The 21,540-nt window shown below is 45.3% G+C and overlaps 1 protein-coding gene across 1 annotated transcript; it reads right to left on the reverse strand.

Moving 5' to 3' along the window:
* cox4i2 (cytochrome c oxidase subunit 4I2) lies at nt 1-3,806 on the reverse strand. Its single transcript, XM_068597542.1, has 5 exons — nt 3,532-3,806; nt 2,162-2,264; nt 1,042-1,206; nt 803-934; nt 1-389 (listed from the first exon to the last, which is right to left on the reverse strand). Exons 2-5 carry the CDS (start codon nt 2,262-2,264, stop codon nt 256-258), a joined length of 534 nt encoding a protein of 177 aa, XP_068453643.1. The 5' UTR covers nt 3,532-3,806; the 3' UTR covers nt 1-255.
* Between the last annotated feature and the right edge of the window lie 17,734 nt (nt 3,807-21,540).

Consider the following 21,540-nt stretch of genomic DNA (forward strand, 5'->3'; position numbering starts at 1 on the left):
GACACATAAGCAATCAACTTTATTATAAGCGCTTAACAGGACGGAGCGTGACAGAAGGCCGCAGTGGCAGGAAAGGAGGTCCCTGTCTGAGAGCCAGAGGTTGCTAAGAGTAAAATGACCTTCCTCGGGATATTGACAGTAAGCAAGTGCCATCTCATGCTAATGGTTTGATCACTCAGAATGCAACATTCAAATTGAGACTGACTTCAGCGGCGGATTCAACATCAGTAATCCAAAGGGGTCTCGGCCGATCCTTTACTTCCACTGGCCCTTCTCGTAGTCCCACTTGGACGAGAGGCCCTCGATGGGGTTCATCCTCATGTCCAGCATCCTCTGGAGTTGTTTGGCCTGCCACTCGTCGTCAAAGGTCTTGGGACGTGGAGGGTAGACTGCAGCGAACAAGGAAAAGACATGTGTAGCTACAGTTCACATATTTAAATAAATGCACGCAGGAGAAAATACATTGAACGATGCACGCGATTCATGTTTCATTGTTTTCTCCCGCAGCGGCCACTTTGGCGAAAGCTGGTGTATCTTCAAAAAGCCTGACGTGCACTAGCAGGGCTCTGGTTTCGTACGTGCTGGCTTAACGGGACACTTCTAAGGAACAGGGCCAGCGCGGTAACGTCGTTTAGTCACGGCTGTGCTTTTTCTCCCGCTACGCTAAGTGAATAAATAGTGTCTGCTGTGAGGAAAAAAAGGCTCTGTGCCAGGGGACAAGCAGTGACCCCAGGTGTGGTGTGTGTGTGTGAAATGTGGGACTGAAAAGAGGCGAGGGGTTGTCTAAAAAAGGCAAGTTTACCGTAGACACTCTGCCACCAGACCACCAGGCCAGTAAAGCCCATGAAGATAAAGATGCCCCCAATGATGGTCTTCCACTCGGATCGTGGCTGCTTCATCTCCGGGTAGGTCTGGCAGAACATGAGCCGGTACACTGCGGGAAAGGAGGAGGAGGGGGGGGGTCGAGAAGAGACACCACTGTTTGCTCTGTCAGCACTGAGGTTTAGCGCTGTTAAACAACCTGAGCAGAGAGGAACCTACGGGCAATCTTCTCCTCGTTGGTCAGCTCGCTCCACGGCCCCTTCTCCTTCTGTTTCAGGCGTTTGTCAGCAGCAGTCAGTTCATCTTTGTAGGGTTTGTCAGGCAGAGGAGTTTCCAGGCGGTCCCAGTACATCGGCCGAGACATGTCCACTGTCTCGGCCGTTTCTGGATGGACAGACAGGACGGGTCACTTGTTGAACCAAAAATTGGTGCAATAATGGACAGTGAAGAGAAACGTAAACAACAACCCTGGTTTAGAAAATGGGAACATGTATCAAACACACTGTCCCCAGGAGCATCTGTCATGGTGGTACAGCAGTGCCATCTGCTGGTTTGAGGTCACTATAGATTGAGGTACATCTGGTACGTTGTCCTTCTGCACATTGGAAAAAGTTACCAATGTACTAATTTTAGTAACAATCTCCAGTTATGCTTTTAAATGAATGTATGTACAGGTGTAACACCAAATTCTGTGACAAAAAAAGAGTCTTTGGACATTCACAGATGGTTTGTGCTCTGCAGTTGAAGACTTGTGCACAACACAACATCTAAAAACTATGGAGGCACCAACTGCTATCAACATACAATTTCCAGGGTGGAGGAAGTATTTAGGTCCTCTACTTAAGTAAAATTACTAATATCACACTGTAAAAAACACAAGGTTGCCATAAGGGTAACAGTAGTTACATTTGATTCATTGATAATAATTTTATCTTTCAGTCTGTATACTGTTGGTTAGTTTGACAGATAACAAATCATATATTTAAGCCCTTTGTTGGTTTTGTATGCAAAATTCTTGACCCATAAAAGCTAAACCTGTCAAATAATTGTAGTGCACAATATCTCCCTGAAATGTAGTGGAGAAGTATGAAAACAAAAAAGACTGAGTACCTCGGATATGTACTTGTACTTCCTAATTGTGTCTCTCAATCTGACAGGTCACCAAATTTGGCGCAACATCTGCACATATGACACCACTTTGATCCCGGTACCTCGTAAAAAAAAAAAACCTTTTTGAAAAGACATCCCAATCTGTCACAGTTCATCCGTACACAACCATCTCCACCACACGAGTATCGTTTACGGTTTCCACTTCAAAAAAGGCAGCGAGGCGCGTTACCGTGACCGTGGCTCGCCATCCTCGCGCTGCTGCTGGACGTCAGCGCCACGGTCGCGCGCCTGGCCACCAGCCCTCCCGCGCGCCCTGCGATCAGGCGGAACATCTGAAAACAGGTGGGTTAAAGAAAAGCACGAGTTCACGAGGCCGCAGTTTCCAGAAAAGTGACACCGGGGGTAGCTGTCTTAAGAAGCTACTGTGGCTAATTAGCAATAGGCTAAGCTAATTATTGCCTCGGTTTAAATAAACAAGATTGTACGTGCACCTGGACACTAATGTACAGGCTGCGTACGCAGATCTGTTTGCGCACGTGTGCTTAATGTGCACTAATTGCCAACACGCCCACTTATAGGACTCTGTCACAATAGTAATTGTATTGTAAGCAGTACAAAAGTACCGAAATGCAAAACAAGTTGTATTTTCACAATTTTTACAACCAGCAGCTCATAGAGGCAAGGAAACATATTTTGTATCTATTGTACACACACAAAAATGCAAACTCTCCATTTACGTGCATTGATTTCTCATGAAGTGCTTTGTAAAGGTGCCGGATCTGTTATTAGCCCGTCTGCCTCCCTCATCAGCTTTTACTGTCATATACACGGCAGTTTATAGCAGACGAAGAAAAAGCTTTAGATGCCATTGATAAATAAATACCACGTGATTTTATTTGTTTTATGTGCAGGGATGGAACCGCTTTATGTGATAATGCTGGCATTTCCGTTTACATACAAGCGGATAACTTCTGGAAGGACCTGAACTTGATGGTCAGTGCCACAGATGACGTCACGGCGTGCGGCGGTGCCTTCTTTCTGCGCTGGTTTTGCAGAAAATGTATGTTCGCAGTCTGTGATTAAAGTTTCTAAAGTCATAACAGTGGTGGGAATAATGTCCATCAATGCGTTCAAAGAGTTTCTTTTAGATTGCTTTATTGTGTCGACACAATCGCACAGCAAAATGGAGCTGAACTGGCAGAAGTCAACCTGTTTTACTGACAGACATGACGACAAATAGGAGACCAACTTCCTAAGAAGGAATATGTATTTTCCTGCAGGTTAATTAAACAACAATCTCTTTGAGCACCAGATCATGATTTATTCTAGTATGGACGTGGCACCCTCAGGTTTAATACACTTCCTTCTTTCTCCAGAGCATCTTTATAACTTCTTGTTCTAAAACAGCTGCCGCACATTTATGCAGCTCAACAAGTCTCTAGGCCCGATCTGTGTCGTGGTTTAATATATTTTCTGCACGTCCGCCTCTCTCCCTGGCTAATGTGAGAGGAGTTAGGGATTTGGAGGAGGAGGAATCCAACTCCTTGGAAAAACACCAGTATAGTCAGATTATTTAGTCCGGCAAAGATAGATACTCACTGTAGTCGCGAGAGAGATTGAAACTGCAGGATTAGAAGATGCAGCAGCAAAAAAAAAAGGCTGAATCTTCAAGAGAAAAGGGCTGTTTAGGCCTTCTTTACCGTTTGGTCTCTGCTCCTAACGCCACACAAAAACACTGAGCAGGATCCAAGCGGTGGGCGGGAGGAGAGGGAGTCTGGATGGGAGGAGGAGAAAGAGGGGTGGGGTGCGGGCGTGGGGGGGAAGAGAGGGAGATCCAACAAGTAAACAATCTACCAAAGCATGCTATTTGACCGGAAAAGCGAGAACGAGAACGCTGATTGAGTTTACAAACTGTCTCTCAACTCTTCCTGCGCAGATGGAGCCGAGATGACGAGGTCGCTTGGAGCGAGGTCACGTGAGGACACACGGGGCAGAATTTGTGAGCGTGTGGGAGAAAGTGAGAGGGCGAGGTTTGTGTAAGAGAAAGACGACAAGCAATGAGTCGCAACCTTTTATCCAGCCAGAGCAGGTTGGCTCCGGGCCACCATGATCCCACAGCCGCTGGCGGCGAGCTCAGGGCCAACCTGCCCGCGAGGGGGAGATATGTGGCAGCCAACCGTCACGGGGGAGCAGAGTGTCAGCGTCACATAAGGACAAACTACTTCATAGAAACTTCCCAAAACACAGCTTAGCATGTCCACTAATCCGTGTATTCCTTTTATAGAAAGAAATGCCAAAACTACTTTTACTTTTCACTCCTTTCAGCTGTCAACAGCGGTGTGATCTGTGGTCCTCTCACTGTGTTCCCAATATTAAGTGATAGTTTATGTAGAAGGGGCAGCAGACCGGATCCGTGGTACAGTGTGAGGTCTGGTGCCTGTGTGTCTCTGTTGAAGACCATTGTTGTGTTATGTAACCCTGTAATCGGTGCTCAGCTCACGGACAGGCCAAGTACATTCAGAGTGTCGTCTGGCAGCAGCGGGCTGGGGAATTATTGTTTGGTTTATAATCCTTTACGGTTGTATTGGAATTGTTTCTTAAATGGCATTGTTGGAGAGTAAGTAGATGCTTCTTCAGCTTCTTCACTCCACTGCAAGTGTGTTTGGTGCACAAAAGTTTAATAACACGGTTTGACAGCCCTGCAATGTACCCCTGCCTTCAAGGAGGTTGTGGTATCTATTTCCTGTTGTAACTGTCTCACAAAGGTCTGTTATCATGAAAAGCAAGAGTGTGTCCTATCTTAGAGCCAGAGAGAGCGAGAGAGGATTGCTGCTTTGCAAGTCATTGTGATGTGTTTTATGGGCATGAATGAAATGGGAGTAAGTGCCAAGTAATATTGACATTATAAAGAAGAGAAAAAAAAGACACAAAATAGCAGAAAACGTGTGTGTGTGTGTGTGTGTGTGTGTGTGTGTGTGTGTGTGTGTGTGTGTGTGTGTGTGTGTGTGTGTGTGTGTGTGTGTGTGTGTGTGTGCGCGTGAGAACCTCCTTTCTGAGAGTGAGGAATTATTAAAAAAATCATTAAAATCTTGTCAGAATTATAGGCTACATCAACACGAGTAAGTTTTATTTCCAAAACCCTTTGAACCTATGACCATTCACATCCACCGGGTGTGACGATGTAAACAGGAAGCATATTTATCTGTCTGTGTTTGTGTGCATGGATTTGGGTGTGGGTGTGGGTGTGGGTGTGTGTGTATGCGTGTGTGTGAGAGTGTGAGATAACAACATAGTGAAAACAATATCCCTCAAAGGATAAATAAAGTCAGGTCAGTTTATTTATATTCACATAGCCCATTTAAAAAGAGGAGGGTCAACATGCTTTAGGGATAATCTATGGAAAATGTGGAACTCAAGTATGTATTTGACTGGTGAGCCGAGACGTGAGGGTTGTGAGAGTTAAACAAGTTAAAGCATTTCATCTTTGTCTTTTTCTTCTCCATTACAGCTGCCTGATACTTTTGGAAACCTGAGGGTAAACTAAAACATTTAAGCTGCAGGCCAAGAGTATTTTTTTTATTAATCTGTTTTTACACTTAAACTGTCAGTAGCTTGTTCTACAAATTATCCAGAGTTGGAAAAATTAATAACATTATCTGCCTTGTAAGATACCACCAGGCTTAAATAAAAAACTATGTAACGCTTTACCACTGGTGCGATGCTTTAATTATAATGTCCACTAGATGGCAGCACCAGACAAACATTGGAGACCGAAGCAGACAGAAACTCTTCTTTGATACGTTTAAAAATTAAACCGTTAAAAAAACAAAAAAGTTATTTGTATCAGTCAGTTGAAACTGAAAGGAAGCCAAGTGTTAATCTATCTGAGACGGGTACAGCCCGTGTTTCACTCTGCTGCAACGGTTACATTTGTGGTCAGCCCCATCATGCAGACCAGCAAAACAATGTCATTATGGATGTTGGCTAAAACACCATAGACTTGCAGTATATTTGAAGTATAATGATTCAGAATGGAAATATATGTAGTATATTCAACTTTCTCTCAAAGTAAATCCCTTTTTACTGGCTATTTGAGTCCAATGATACTCAAACACTCAGTTCACGACGTCTTTAAAGCTCTTTGCCTGTCCTGTTTTTCTACACGGGTTTAATGGCGAACACAGATGCGTCAGTCGGCCGTCCCAACTCCGAGCGAGAGCCGTTGTCTGTCAACATCATTAAGGAACTCTCCTCATTCTGCCCGTTCAGTCGGGTTTCAGTTTTTCACTTCTGGAAAAGCATCTGAAGCCGAGGAACATAAACATGATTAGTGTGTGGCAGATTTTCCAGAAATGCATCCAAAGCAGCCTCCTGCATTTTTCTTCCCTGGACAAAAAAATGAATGTGTTAGGATCCAAACGCTGGCTGACATGGAGCGAAGACGATGCGTTTGTCAAACATGACAGCAGCTGCCAGAACCACGCGCGCACACACGCACACACACACACACACATGCACACACACTCACACACACACACAGTAGGGCACGCGTCCCTGATTCATTTATGGAAATTCGGTGAGGGCCGTGACGGTGCAAATAACCCTAAATCTTCCACCTCCTCCTCCACACACACTTTGTCCTTCATCCCCTGCAGCGCTTCACCCCACTTTGACCCCCCAGCCGCTCCTGTCCCATTAGAATTGGAGATGTTTCTCCATCTCTCTTGAGGAAACGTTTGCCATCCGTCATCTCTCCCCTCCCCTTTGTTCACTCTTCGCCTGTTGTCCCCTCCTCCTCCCTTTTTTTTTTGTTACAATAAAGCAGCAGGACAGAGTATTGAAGGCAATCGGTCCGCCGAATGTCAGCTTTTAGTCAATCTGGCACGTTAAGCAAACAACAGCGATACGCCTCCTTATACAACCGCCCTAACGGCAGATCTCTCCCAACATGTTCCCCATCTGACACTCTGACAAAAGTGTGATGCAGCCCACCTCTTGCTGACGGTGACACTGACGCATCTTGTGTATTGACAGCAGAGAAGAAGAGGCGGGGGGGGCGGAGGGGGGTGCGCTTTGTCATCCTCGCCCCCTCCAACGCCTCGTCACGTTGTTCTCATGAATTTCACTCAGTTCACCCTGCAGGAAATTGTTTCTGAGGGACACTCGTGACTCCACTGTGCTTTTGCAAGTTAGTTGTGTTTTTCTCTCTCTTCCATCTCTCTTCCTATGCCCCGTGCATAACAGTTGCTCCGGATTACTCAGCTGAGGGGGAAACCGCAGGGCAGGGAAACGGTACTCGGTGCCTGCTGCTTGTCAGTCACGAGAGGAACGCGCCTGCAGCAAACTCTTAATTCCTCTGACATGGTGAATGTAGGTCACGGAAAGCAAAAAAAAAAAAACAGGCTGAGTGTGTGTGGCCTCAGATCTTCTCTGCCGCTGCTCGGCCTGGCGCTCTGTGCGTGGGGAAGCCTCAGACTTATGCCTGTCGCTGCCTAACCTCGGCACGTCTTTGGCCTCCCTGGTGGAACTCGTATGGACCTCGGCGTGTCTGTTCGTGGGTTTTGCGTGATCATCTGTCCCCTCCGCCTTTTGGAGGCATTGTGCGTAACTGGGTCATGCTCCCAACGCTTCATGCTAATGCTGTTGCTCCTCCTTCTCGTCTTCCCTCCCTCATCAGTCCTCGCCCCGATCACTGCTGCCATGTTCCGCTCTGCTGCATAGTGGTGTATCGGCGGGCCCTCTGCCCATTGCCCCCCCTGGTTGGCAACCTCTCAAAGGGTATGCCGATGCATGACTGAGGATGAAAGGGATTGGGGTTGAATGCTCGCTCTGCGTGCAAGTGGAATGCTCATCACTTCCTCCGCGTGCTCACTTCTAGATATTGTTCATTTATTTTCCACTGTTCAATCGATTGTGATCTCCCTACCCCAGACCCTGCAGCTCTTCCTGGGGGGTCCGGAAGATGTTCCCAGACCAGACGGGATGTGTAATCCCACCTGCATGTTCCGAGTGTTGGACATGCTTGGGATACCGCCAGAGGAATGCACCCAAGAGGCTTCCTCATCAGATATCACAACCTCCTCAACTGACTCCTCTCAACGCAGGGGAGCGGTGGTTCTACTTCAAGCTCCCCGTTGGACATTGAAACTCCTCACTCCCTCACCCGTGAACAAAAACAACATAGTTGGTCCTCCGACAGAGTACCCTGGCCTTGGACTTGGGAGGCGCTGACCCTCATCAATGAATGCCCTACAAGAGACACCAGGGTATCTTATCCTTCTTAAAGTGCATAAAACACACATAGACTACCAAACTCCCGTGACCCCCTCTGGTATCCTAGCCCACTTGTTCCACCACCAGAACGAAATCCACATGGTTCCTCTTGTATCTGAGGATCGTCAATAGTCACAAGAGTCTCCTTTCACCGTCTTGACATAAGCTAGATGTCATGAAGTGTGTACTTCCCTCGGTGCTCATCAGATGTTTTGAATGGACACACTTTGGGATTCTGTGCAACTTTTGCATATTGGAACTAGAGATTAGAAATCTTTGTCGAATGGTTGGTTTGTTCGGTAACACCCATTATGATTATCGAGTCACCTTCCATACGTCCGTTGACCCGATGAAAGACTTCCACTGTTGGTCTGTCCGATGCTGACCTGGATAAAGTGTCTAATCAGCACCGAGAGTTCTCGTCTTTTGTTTGCAGACTCTCACTTTCTCTCTCCTCTCAGTTCTCACCTGATAGTGTGTTTTCTACAGTAGAGGTCTGGGAGACGTGATAACATTGTCTGTCTGTTTTTGTCGGCGTGACACCGGGCACGCTGTCTCACCCTGTTTTTGAAGTTTTAGTATTTTCTCTTCATCCAGGAAAACAGGGATAACCGTTGTGTCCTTGTGATGCAGAAGGATGACACTGTTGATGAACACAAGACAATCAGATTATTTGGAAAGATCAGGTTATCAGAAATTCAAGACCACATTTACATTCACTAAATAACCAGGTCAATGTGTGGCGTGTTTAAATGCTCAGTAATCGGATTTCTCTTCTATTCTCTGCTATATTTTTAAATCAACTCAACAATATTTGAAGTGTCATATAGTGATATATGATGTGTTATCCAGAAGAGCATTTTAGGGGAAACGAGGACAGCGAGAGAGAACATAGTGTTCCAAACTGAGAGATTATATGTGAACTTTATCAACAGCAAGCACCTTATTTACACATATTCATTTTTGTTTGACTATGAATGGAATTTTTTTTGTGCTAGTACGACATTGGATCATCTTTTCCTTCGTCTGTCACGGTCACGGGCCAACTTTTCTTAAATCGGTTTTGTGCTCGAATTAACCATTTAGTGGGTCTGATAATCTGATTTAATAAGCTGCCATTTAGTTTCCCTTCATTCCTTCAACCTGGCATTGTCTTTACGTCTGTCAGTTTCTTATGAGTGGGGGAAGGTTTTGTCTTTCCCTGAACCGGATCTCTGGAACAGCTCCTGAAGCTCCTGAAGCTCCTGAACCGTGAGCGAGATTGTTTCGGCAATGATGGAAATCTACATCGAATGAATTTTGAAAAATACAAGGCAGCGAGGTGTTAAGACACATGAGCCTGCAGAACAGCTTTTAATTAATTCAGGTCTGCAGAGCTCTTCTACAAGAAGAAACCGCATTCTTCAAAAGGACAATCCCTCAGTTGGTGTTTCGATGACGCTGGAGGAGAGCGTCACATCGTTTTCAGACTCGTCCAACCATGAAGTTCATTCGCGGTACGTTTCAGCTCCGTTGTGTGCGGCTGGTTATCGTAGCAGCGGGGGAGGGGGGGGGGGGTTAGGTTTTGTTCGATGCTGAAAGCTGTGATCTGTCCTCTGTGTCAGTACGGGTTCAGTTCTCAGGATGGATCACCTGTGGACACAATACCGAGGTCCCGACCCAATGGAGTCTCCCAGCTACGCCCCAAATTAATTTAATTCCAGTTAATCTACAACACCGTGCTCTCCTCTGTCACCTCTGCCTGTTCGCTTAAGAGGCCCACATTGACCCAGAGGCCAACATGACGGGGATGAATCCGCTCCTGATCCACGTAATTTGGTGCTAATGATTTTAATTCTATGGACAACAGACACACAGGGGAACGTTAGCCAGTCATTCACTATTTCAGACATGCTCATGACTCAGGACGACTTATCCTTTTCAGTGGTGTTGGAACATATCGTTTATTTAATGTGAAGGTGCAGCAATACAATCCAAACGCATCGTGAGATTATATTTGAACATATTGGACTCGTTATTTTTTCTGGATGTCTCCTCCAAGTTTTATTCTACACAACCTCGTGGACCCAGAGAAGACACATGCGGTTAGTGTACAGTTCTGTCAGCAGGAAGTAGACAGCGCTGCAGGGCAGAACCCGGCATGTCGGCATGTGTTTTCTGGATTATCCCTCTAAACCGGGTTTGTGTTGACATATTTAAAGGTATTCCATAAATCCAGCACAATTACACACTACAACAGCTCTGCGTGCAAATACTTCATTTGATGTTTCCTACGTTTAAATAAAAATTAAAATTGAGTTGTGAAAAAGCTCCTAATCCACAGTTCCTTAACACCGCCAGACACATGTTGGCCCTGGGAAGAGAACCAGCGATACTCTGAAGGAAGGCCTTCAAATCCTAATTTCCAGTCAGGTGACTCTGAGAGAGCCAGGAGTGAAGGACGGAGCTGCCGAGGTTAAAATGGATAATTAAATCCCTAAATGTTAGAGATGATTCCACTGAAATAGACCATGAATTGATTGTGTGGGTGCTTTCAGTGGGTTGGAAGCATGGCGTGGAGGAGCTCAACATCCTGCACGCCATACTGATGAACGTTTCATCAGCCATGGCCAAAATATCCACTATTCCAGCAGCATGAATCCAAAATAAACAGATTTTTTTCTGGGATTTAATTGCAATGAAAAGATAAAAAAGGATGCTGAAATTAATTCTGTTTTTTTTTGTTATTGGTTAGCCCTGAGCTATGGAGACGGGGCCTCACAGTAAAATAAGATTATCACATGGATTATACTTTCTTCACAGTATGGAGACTGATTCATCCCTCCCTGCAACTTTCAGCACTATATTATCTTGCTTTCATTATTAATTTTCATATGATTCATAATTCATATTTTGGTGAAGTGCCTTTGTATGCGTACAGCTGAGAGTCCATTGTGTGTGTGTGTGTGTGTGTGTGTGTGTGTGTGTGTGCGAGCAACAAGAGCGATGGGGGTGTTGCTGTGGAGTGGGCCATGAGTGTGCTGATTTAGAGGTGGGAGGGGGGATGCATGGAGAGGAGGCTGCATCAGAGACGAGACCGAGAAAAGAAGATTAAAGGAAAAGTTATTGTGGAGAGTCAGATGAGAGGATCTGGATCTGTCTCATGTCTGTGTTAGATAGTCGAGATACAGCCAGAAGATGGTTAGTTTAAGTTAGCACGGAGACCGGAAACAGACCTGCTTATCTGTCAGAAGGAAACAATCTCTTCCTACAAGCACCTCTAATGCTGCGTTCACAGCAAACGCGTTGCGAATTTAAAAGCGCAAGTAGATTACATGCAAAGTCCATGCACAGACGCGATAGGTTGTGCGAAAGCTTCTTTTTTTTTTCTGCCGGAAAGACGCGCTTAACATGCCGCAAATTCATGCAAATTGAAACCTTCAACTCAAAAAATTCCATGACACTGAGTTGCGTAAGTGTTGAGAAGCTCCGCCCGCCATCACCGCCGTCCTGCCGTCGCTGAATCAAACCGCTGCTGGTCCCCCTGAAGTAATGTGTTGGCAGCGGCCGTCATTCAGACGCTGTTGTGGGACTATACGGATAATAATATGAACCCAGACACGATGGAGTTTGATGTTCTGACGTTTATGGAATTTAAACAGCAAATATAAAGCAGAACCGGTGATTATTTCCATGGTGGATGGCAAAAACGGTAATCGTTTTTACGGAGATAAGCCACGCCCCCTTTCAGGCGCAAGTAACATTCGCAACGCTTTTGGTGTGAACACAGCTTTATTGTCAAGCCAGAAAACTGACGCAGCATGAAGCGTTTTTAGTATTGCAACAGTGGCCCAAAAAGCATCACTGCCAATCGTTGTTGAAGACTGTGTAACCAACAGTGGATTCATTTCACAAACTCCTACAATGACTCTCTGTTGAGTGGATCCATTTGGTTCAATAACACTGGAAAGTCTGATGGATGTATAAAAAAACTGAAAAAAAAGGACTCGAAGGAAGTCAGCTGGCTCGACCAAAAGGGAGTCATGGACGTGAGAGGGACTCTGGTGCCCATGCTCTCTGGGCCCTAAAACCCAGATGTATGTGGATGCCCACGGAGGTGTTTTGGAGAGGTGTTCCTGTCCCCGTGGTAACCTAAAATAACCGTCTCCTGACTCACCGTAGACATGAGCGTGGCATAGATAGTTTCATCTAACCCTCGGCAGAAATATTGAATAAATGTTGAGGCATGTTGAAAATCTCAACTTTGAGCCTTTCAACATGTCCACCAACGGTTTCTCCTCCCGCCGCAGTGCCCTTGAGCTTGACGTTAAAGGCTTCGTGCTGCACATTCTCTGTACTGCACTTCTGTTATATCCTCTTTCACTTGACACCAAAACAAGGCCATTTCTTTTTATTGCAGTGAACGAAGAGCGCTGCTGCTTTTGCTACAAACCAGCAAAGTGAAGTTGCGTGACCCGTTTTTTTTCTTTTTTTAATGCATAAAATGTGTTTAAAGCACTTTTGTCCTCATAAACAACAATAAACAAAAAATAAATAAAAAGAGTGGATATTATATTACAGGGTGGAGGCTGGTTGGAGAAAGAGAGGACGACCGAATGGAGTGATCATGGCTTATCTCCTCCTGTGTGTGTGTGTGTGTGTGTGTGTGTGTGTGTGTGTGTGTGGAGAGCTTTTCTGTCCCCTGGGCTCTGACCTCGACTCTGCTGTTAAAGCCAAACCCCTCCATCTTACGCTCGTGGTTAAACCCCATAATGAGTGTGTGGGTGGGAGTCTGTTGGACTGAGACCCCCAAAGGCAGCAGGGGTGTGTGTGTGTGTGTGTTTGTGCGCGTGTGTGTGTTATAACAACAGCAGCAGTGGTGACGGAGGGGGCTTCAACACAAAAGAGCCCGTCACATGCAGGCCTGACCTCCGTCTAGTCACACCCATCCGCTCCCTCCCTCCATCCTGCCCCAGCCCCTCTTTCCTCCACATCTTGTCTACCTCCATCCCCTCTTTTCCTCTCTGGGGATCATCCTTTGCTCCAACAGAGGAGAGGTGTGGGGCAGCAGCTGGTTCTCTGTAAAAAAAAGGGAAGTGGAGGTGGGTGAAGGGAAAAGGGAAAAGGGAGGGAAGCGTAGAAAAGAGGAACATTATTTATGAGTTTTCTGTGACCTTTGGCACAAATTTGCACTGTTGCTGCGCGTCTTTGACTTCAACGATCTTTTCTGGCTAGTTAGTTACAGATTTATGACAATGCAATGCACTTCCCGAACTTTTTGTGTGTTTTGATATCGGATAAAAAAAAAAAAAATGCATTACATATTTGTTGTCATTTTCTTTTCTTTTACTTAAAGGAATAATTCAATTCAGTTTTTTTCCTTCAGGCAATTCACTCAATGTTATTATTACACAGTGATAAAGTGACCAGATCCTTTCGCAATAAAAGTCCTGGACATGTGCGTTGCATTTACCAGCGGAAACTCAAATTTACTCCGAGCTTTTCACTACAAGGGAACTCAATAAACCAGCTGAGGGGTCTCTGGGTTAACAGGGTCCTCGTTGGTCCTCTGCCTGCGGGAATCTATTCAAACGTTTTCTTGAAAAAGTGTTGCAGGTAACACACATGTACATCACTGTCGGTGTGAATAGCTTTGATGCACAAATATTGGCAGGCAAGTATTTAGTATGTTTGTGTTAAGACTGGCAGCACTCTCATGTCTCTGCTCTAAATATGAGGCTAAACTTTGCATAAAGACTGGAAACTAGGGCATCAAATACAGACGCTATATCCCGCCCCCCCGGCATCTGATACTGACGCACAAGGCACACTTTATTAAATGCACGAGACGCACCAGACTGTCAACTCCAATGGAATCCCATCCGCATCATGATGAACCGCTCAGAGCAACCTGTACACTCGCGTGAGTGGATGGATGGGTAAAACAAACACAGGACTTTCACCCCACTACTGTCCATGTGCCGTGTGAAACCAAAAAAACATCCGTTCCTAAAACCTAACCAAGGACTTTTATTGCCTAAACCGATGTGACGCCAGCTCCATATTCATCTGAGATATGCGAGAAGTATTGATCTTATCTAACTTTCGGAAAGGGAATAAGTCATTTTACCTTTGGTCCTCATTGTGACACAACAAAACGCTGTTATTACCTGATGTGGCAGCCAACAGTAAGAAGAGACGCTGTCAACTCAAATTAATCATTTAACTGAGAGAGAGAGAAAGGAAACCCTCCTCTTTGTGGCTACCCATTATTTAAAAATCTCCAATCCCCTCCACATTTCCAACACTTTGCCCTTTTCCCCCTCTTGTCTTTATGTGTATTGACTCGCATGTGGGACCCCAGTGATGTCTGCTGTGTCCCTGAGGGAACCTGCTGCCAAACGCTGGTAAATCACCATCTGTCCCAACTCTGTGATCACCTGACCTGAAACTGTCGACCTTGACCTTTGCTCCTCCGCCCCCACACGCCTGCTGACCCGTCACCCGACACACACACACACACACACACACACACACACACACACACACACACGCACACACAAAGCCCGTACATGAAGACTAATTGTTTGAACAGTTTGACACCACTGTTGTTGACTCATAAACATGTCGGCTCGTGACATGTTTATGTATTTTACTTAGTTCATGTACTTATTTTAATCCCAACCGTGATAGTTTTTTCCTAGACCTAACTAAGTGGTTTAATTGTCTATGTTAAATAGTTTCCATGGTGGCGGCACATCACATTTTACACATTAAATGTCACCGCCATGTAATGCGCTGTTAAGAGGTTGTGGTCAATTTCATGTATTTTTGTGCAACAACGTGGATCAGTGCACTAAATAAGCATGTAGTCGTGTTTAGATCCCTTAAAGGAGACTTTATACTAAATAATGTCGTACATTTTCATCTTTACTTCAATACACACTATCCCTTTTATACTTTCTACACTCAAAACTTTCATTGGCGCCAAACTAACTTACAACAACACCTTTTTTCTGCGGGTAGGCGGTTCTCATGGCGTCGTAAAAGCGACTGAAGAGGCCAAACATTGAGTGCTGCAGCTCATAAAGCTCATTGCATAGAGCGCTGTAATAACTGGCAGCGGGATTGTCAAAGGACACAGTTTAAAGGTTTTTTTGTTTGTTTTCTGGTAGTCAGTTGTGTAGACTGACCCTTTTTTTTTTCTCAAAAAAGCGTTTGTCTTGAAGAAACGCATTTGCAGACCGAGAAGTGAAGTGTTTTCGTTGAGTGTGTTGAGTTGTAAATAAAACTGTGTTTTCTTCCCTGTGAAATACCGCAGCCCATGTGAGCATGTCCTTGTCTTGGTGGTTTGTTGCCACATGTGAGTCGAGGTTTGTTGACTTTATCATGAGCTCATGGAGGAGGAGTGAATGGAGCTATTTGGCGACGGCCTCTCTATATGCCCGTGTCAGTTTTTCCCTTTTTTCTTCCTCTTCTTCCTCACATTCCAGTGAGTGGAGGTAACACAGCTGTACACTAGCATTATAAAACCCCGGAGGAACGCTGCGGTTGGCTCCGCTGCGATCCTCGTCTGCTTTCCGGGCAAATTGTACTGTTTGCAACTCGCTGGACCACCAAGTCAAACGAGACTTCTCCTGCGGATCCTGTTTCTTTTGCTGTCATTTATTTTTTTTGTGGGGGGGGGCGGGGCATCTTCTCTACTTTCTGAGCTCTTACAGTTGTGTGGCTGCTCTTGTTTTGTGCCGTTTCGTCTCTCAGTTTTGAGTGTAAATATTTCCCCGCTGTAGCTTCCTCTAACAAAAAAGAATACATCTTGATAATCCCCTTTGTCTGCGTATGATTCATTATGCGTCAACTAAACAGCAACCGAATAGTATCCAGGAAAATGGTATCCAGGAGTCGGAATAATGTGATGTTGTGTCTGTGTCAACAAAATCGATGCGGTGTTATTTTCGAACTTCCACTTCCTCAGAGGTTCTGCGAACAGCTTGGCATAGGAAGCCGCCGCTGCGTTGATGAGGAGTGAGAGATCGCGCTGGATGAGTCAAGAGGAAGACTTTGGAGAGTGGAGCCGTCAGATGTAATGGACTACCTGATTCCAGGACAAGCCTTCTTCCAACAGCTTGCCTCACGGCCTCCTGAATAGCAGGAAACCAGCCGTGAAAATAGCTTGATGGTCTTACATGGAGAGGGCAGAGAAAAAAAAACACAAATCAACATCTACGGTCAAGACGAGAAGTCCACGGCATGTTTCCTAGAGAAGAAGCTGACTGGACATCGCCAACATGCCTATTTTAAGTCACTATTCCTCTAAAGGTGCCGGCCCCTTCTCTGGATAATCTTTTGTGATTGCTTTAAATCTGACCACAATGTTTATCGAAGAAACGAGGATTAGAGGGTGGCTCTGAACGCTTACATATTGGAGTTGGCGACTAGTAGCAAACGGCGCTAAAATTGGCAACTGAGCGAAAAGTTTCAACCACACACTGTAGATAAGAAGTGGACCGAGTTCAGAGCTACCAACTCGTCGTGTGACACACACTTTGTCATGTTTTCACACGCCACACAACCAATATCTCACAGCGAAAAAAGAAAATCTGAGGCGTGCGACGATAGATGGCGCTAAGGAGCGCATCTGTAAACCTATTCGCTGCATAGACATCCTGTTTACCTCAAACAGACACAGTCGCAGGAGAAACTCAGGAGGAGTGAACGTGAGTGACTGTCACTCATTTCGGTCTTAAGTCACGCCCTCCCGCTGCACAGCTGTTCGGCGGCGCGTATTCGTCGTCATGTTTGTCGTCGTCTCACGCCAAGTTTTTTTAAAAAGTTGGAAGCTCTGACAAGTACACTGCAGTTATGAGATCTTTACTATTTCTGCACACTACAACGTGTTATTGCTACCGGAGGAGTCGCCCCCTGCTGCCCAGTCGAGAGAATGCATGTTTTAAGACACTTCTGCATCGGCTTCACTCTGCAGAAGCGGAGGTTGGCAGTGATCAGCTAGCTAGCGAGACACACACTCAGCTTGCATTGATCTGATTGGCCTCAAAGGAAGTGCTTCGTTGGTATATACAACTTTAAGGATAAGGTCACCTTAATTTTTTAGACCCAGTCCCATTTTGAATGTTAAAGCTTACAGAAATAAACCAGCATCTGACTGGAGGTATTTGGAGTGCGGAGGAAGATAAGAGTGACATATTGTCTTCCACCCCACTCAGACACACAGTCGTTCCTGTTTGTGGGATGCATTGATTGGCTGTGAGCTTCCAAGGACAAGGCGTATGTCGTTCGTAGTAACGCTGTCCTCCCCCAATTCTGAGAAGAAAGGAAGAGCTCTCAGGGGGAATATAATGTTTACTTTATTGACTTCCCTTAGTTTGTTCAATTGGTTTTCTTTTTTTTTCCTGCTATTTGGAAGTTCATTCCAGATGTTTTATTTTTACTTGCGGATGTGAAGATGTAATAACAAGTCAGGAATAAATGTGAATAAACATCAGAATCCTCTCTCTGCCTCTTTGTGACTCGATGAACTTGAAGAGAATTATCGCGTCCTGAGACTTTTCACATGTGCTTTCAGCCATGCTCGTGGCTCGTTCGATCTAAACGACCACTGGATGGATCGACAAGAAGTCATGTATGGCGACTATCAGGTGAAGATGAACGTGGACTGAAAAAACCCCACTTAAAATGAAATCTGATGTCGCTCTGTGTCTGCTTCAGCCTCACAACTTTACAAAGTGACAATATGTCCGCGTTTACAACTTGTTTACACTGTCTCACTCTACGAAAAACATCGTTACTGAGGAACCTCTTGGAAAGGAAACGCTGAAGGCCACCTGTAAAGTATAATTCACACCTTGTGTGCATTAATGATGCAGCATTAACTCTAAGAGCCTCCACATACACCCACTGCTTTACTGCATGCCACGGGCCGTGGAGGCCGAAAACAACCCCATCAACCGATGACGTCGCGTCTCACCAGGGGGCCTCTAAATGATTTCCTCCCCTCTGAAGTCCGGCGGGTCGACCAAGGGTTAGAGTCTGAGCCCTCGTGACTTCCTCCTCCTTAACTGGCAAGTCGCCCGAGAGGACAATCAGCCGGCGCAGGTGGGCGCTGTAAACAACAGTCGGCCTGCTGCTTAACTGCGTCTTTATCGAACGTGAGGTCGTGGAAAACACGTTACGCGACGCTGGGGGGAATATTTGCTCAGTTACGTGAGCGCCGCTCATGAACGTAATTTGCGAACATTCTGGCAAACGCTCGAGAAGCGCAGTACGAATTGAGTCGCAAAGTGCTTTGAGTGGTTTCAGCTCAGGAATACTTTGTGTTTTTGAAGGTGTGGGTGTTTTATTTTGATGCTCGGGCCTCCGGTATCACACGACGGAGATGAGACGTGTTATGCAACCAGAGAAATTAGGACCTGCCAGCCCTCGCAGCGCTCAAGTGAGAAGGAAGTGCACACCCCTGCTCCAGACTTACTAAATAAAGGCACTGTCAGACACCAAAGCTTTTTGCTCTGTGACAAGTACTCAGAACACGCGCTGCCATGTCTGATTTCAAGCTCTCTTTTAACACTCCTGCCGCCGTTGCTGCTTGAGAAAGGCGAGGATTTCATTTCCGAGGCTTTAGTTTCAGCACCACAGACGCCGTTCAAACCTTTTTCAAACTGATATTAGGATTAAATGCATGTTTTATGTTTACAGACGTCTTATAATACCTCAAGAGGTTCTTTTACCAACAGCCGGCTTTGTGCAAGAAACAAAGAAACAGCGGTCTTATTGTTGCGCTGTCTGCATGAGTAATTTGTCTGTACGAGTGTGAGTAATTTGTGTGAGTGATATAATCGTTTTATGCCACATTCCTACTGCCTGGTACGGCTCTACTCGACTCGTTCTTTTTTGGGTTTTCCAAAAAAGAACGAGTCAAAAGTAAGGTGGAATGAGTCACGTTGACTTTTTCTTTCCTACAGGACACAAACGGCGTAGATGAAAAGTCTGTTTGTTTGACCCACCCGTCCCATATGCAATAGTGTTTTCCTCACGGTGAAGACATGACCCTCCTTACGCTGCCTCTGATTGGTTTGCCCTGATATTCTCATCCTAACCCAGTGGTTCTCAAACTGTGGGGCGCAACCCTCTAGTGGGGCGCGGAGGTATTACAGGTGGGGCGTGGAGCGAGATGCAGATTCTTAAAAAAAATCATAATAATAATATATATATATTTTTCAAGAATCCTTTATTAATCCCACAGTGGGGGAATTATTCTCTGCATTTTACCGTTCTTAGTCATTAAGGAGCTTTGTGCTGCTGTGAAGCACTGGGGCTTCAGTGTCTTGCTCAAGGACACTTCAACATGAAACTATGGGGAGAAAACAGACCCAACGGGCTTCCTTGGTAATCTTTTTTCCAAATATGAGTTATTTTTTTCACATATATAACTTTATTTGCATTGTTATAACAAAATGATTGCACATGTTATTTTTTGTGAGATGGAACAATCTGGTTTACTTGAAAAGGATTTTAATTTTCTTTAATCTGTTAATTAAAAAAGCACGGATGGAGGAGTCTCAAAAAGTTGGATCATTTTGTCCCAATGGTGTCGGGGCGGTGGGGCCCGAACATTTTTCTTCCTCCAAAGTGGGGCGTGGCTGAAAAGGTTTGAGAACCACTACCCTAATCCCAGCCAATCTCACTCCTCATGTAACCAACTAAACTAACCAAAGGTACTAACCAATCAAAGGCAGAGTCCTTTTGGGTTGCAGATCAATTGGCTCTGGATAGTTTGAAGGCTGTTTTTGACACCAAAACACTGCGCAGCATTCTTTTACCGGATGACGGGCGCTTGCATTGAGGCAGGTCCAGGCCGAGTCTTTTGGCTGACAACGATGTGCTGTTTTCCCGCCAGATCCTGTTGCGTCAGAAACCCCGCTGTGCCGACACAGTGGACCCGCTAAAACAGAACAAGGGGGCTGAGTTTGAGAAGCTTTACCAAACGCACCGCGGCGAGCGACATTAACCAACTTGCTGTTTAATGGAAACAAGTGAGGCTTGGTGGAAGGCTGTGGTCCAAACTCACACCAGAGACAAACCAGAGATTCAGACAAGGACCTTTTGTTTGCCAGATACTTAAATGAAGCTTGATGTAGTGCTCTTTCCGTCCTACCATAGCTCCAGAAAAAGGAACAGTGACACTGCACTGCTGATGCGGCCTATCAACTGTGATGGTCTCTCTCTCTCTCCAGCCCTATACGTGCTTGTTTTCTCAAGATAGGTGGTGACATATGGCATTAGCACCACAAAATAAAAGGCTACAGATCGGACAAGTCCGGGGTTTTGTCGTTCTTTTCTCATCAGGTCCCCTAAATCCCGTCTCTCGCATGCTCACGTGTCCCTTCAATCCGTATAAACGGCAACAACCACCACCAAACGCCTGCAGTCAGAATGCGATTGCGCTGCGATCGCCTCACACACAGCTCTCAGGCTGCTCTTTGATGTGTGGCAAGGGTGCTCATTGCATCACTCTCGCTCTTATCGACACCCATGCAGACATTTGGCCTCTCCTCTTTAATTTAAAGGAGGACTCGGTAGAGGGATAACACTCGGGTCTTTCCGTGGAGAGGAAAACAGTGATTATCCTCATGGGAACAGTGCCGTAAGTGTTGTGTCCTCTGAACGCACGTGGAGAGAGAGCCTCCTTGGAGCTGAGGTCATCCTGAATTAGTTAATTAAAGCAGGTTGTTGCCAAAACATTAGATCATCTCCCAGCTTGTTTTGTCATTAGCTGAACCCAAAGTCACTCCGCCGGCCCCTTCGCTTTGAGATGGAGAACATGACGGACGTAGATTACGCATGCACTTTAGAGCTGCAACCGGACTAACCTTCCTGCCCAGCGTTCAGCTCTAAAACATTCAGTTTTCACACATGGGAGGGCCTCTAGTGATCTTGTAATAACTTAGTTTGGTCCCTTTTTGTCATCATGTTTTAGAATACTTCTGTGATGAGATAGTAAAAACAATAAGTGTGATTCTACATACTACCCCACAGTCCACAGTCCCTTTGGGCACTGCTTTTTTTAAATAGAACATTTGAAGAAAATAAACTAAATGACCAACACTCATTCATCACTCTATGTATCACTGGGGTTGATTTGGTAAGTTTGCATTAATGTATGAGCTACCTCACCAAACTAATACATTAACAATAAAAAAATGTTGTTGTTGTGACCCGCCGATATCTCAAATTGAATATTTGTTAATGTGAAATGCTCCACATGTATTTCTCTAAATGACTGTTCTGATCAAATGTTTCAATCTCAGATGAAAATATACTTAATTGGAGGGATATATTTAA

This window comes from Clinocottus analis, unplaced genomic scaffold, assembly GCF_023055335.1.
Source record: "Clinocottus analis isolate CAN_PGR_092001 unplaced genomic scaffold, fCliAna1.0.p SCAF_4, whole genome shotgun sequence".
Classification (NCBI taxonomy): domain Eukaryota; kingdom Metazoa; phylum Chordata; class Actinopteri; order Perciformes; family Cottidae; genus Clinocottus; species Clinocottus analis.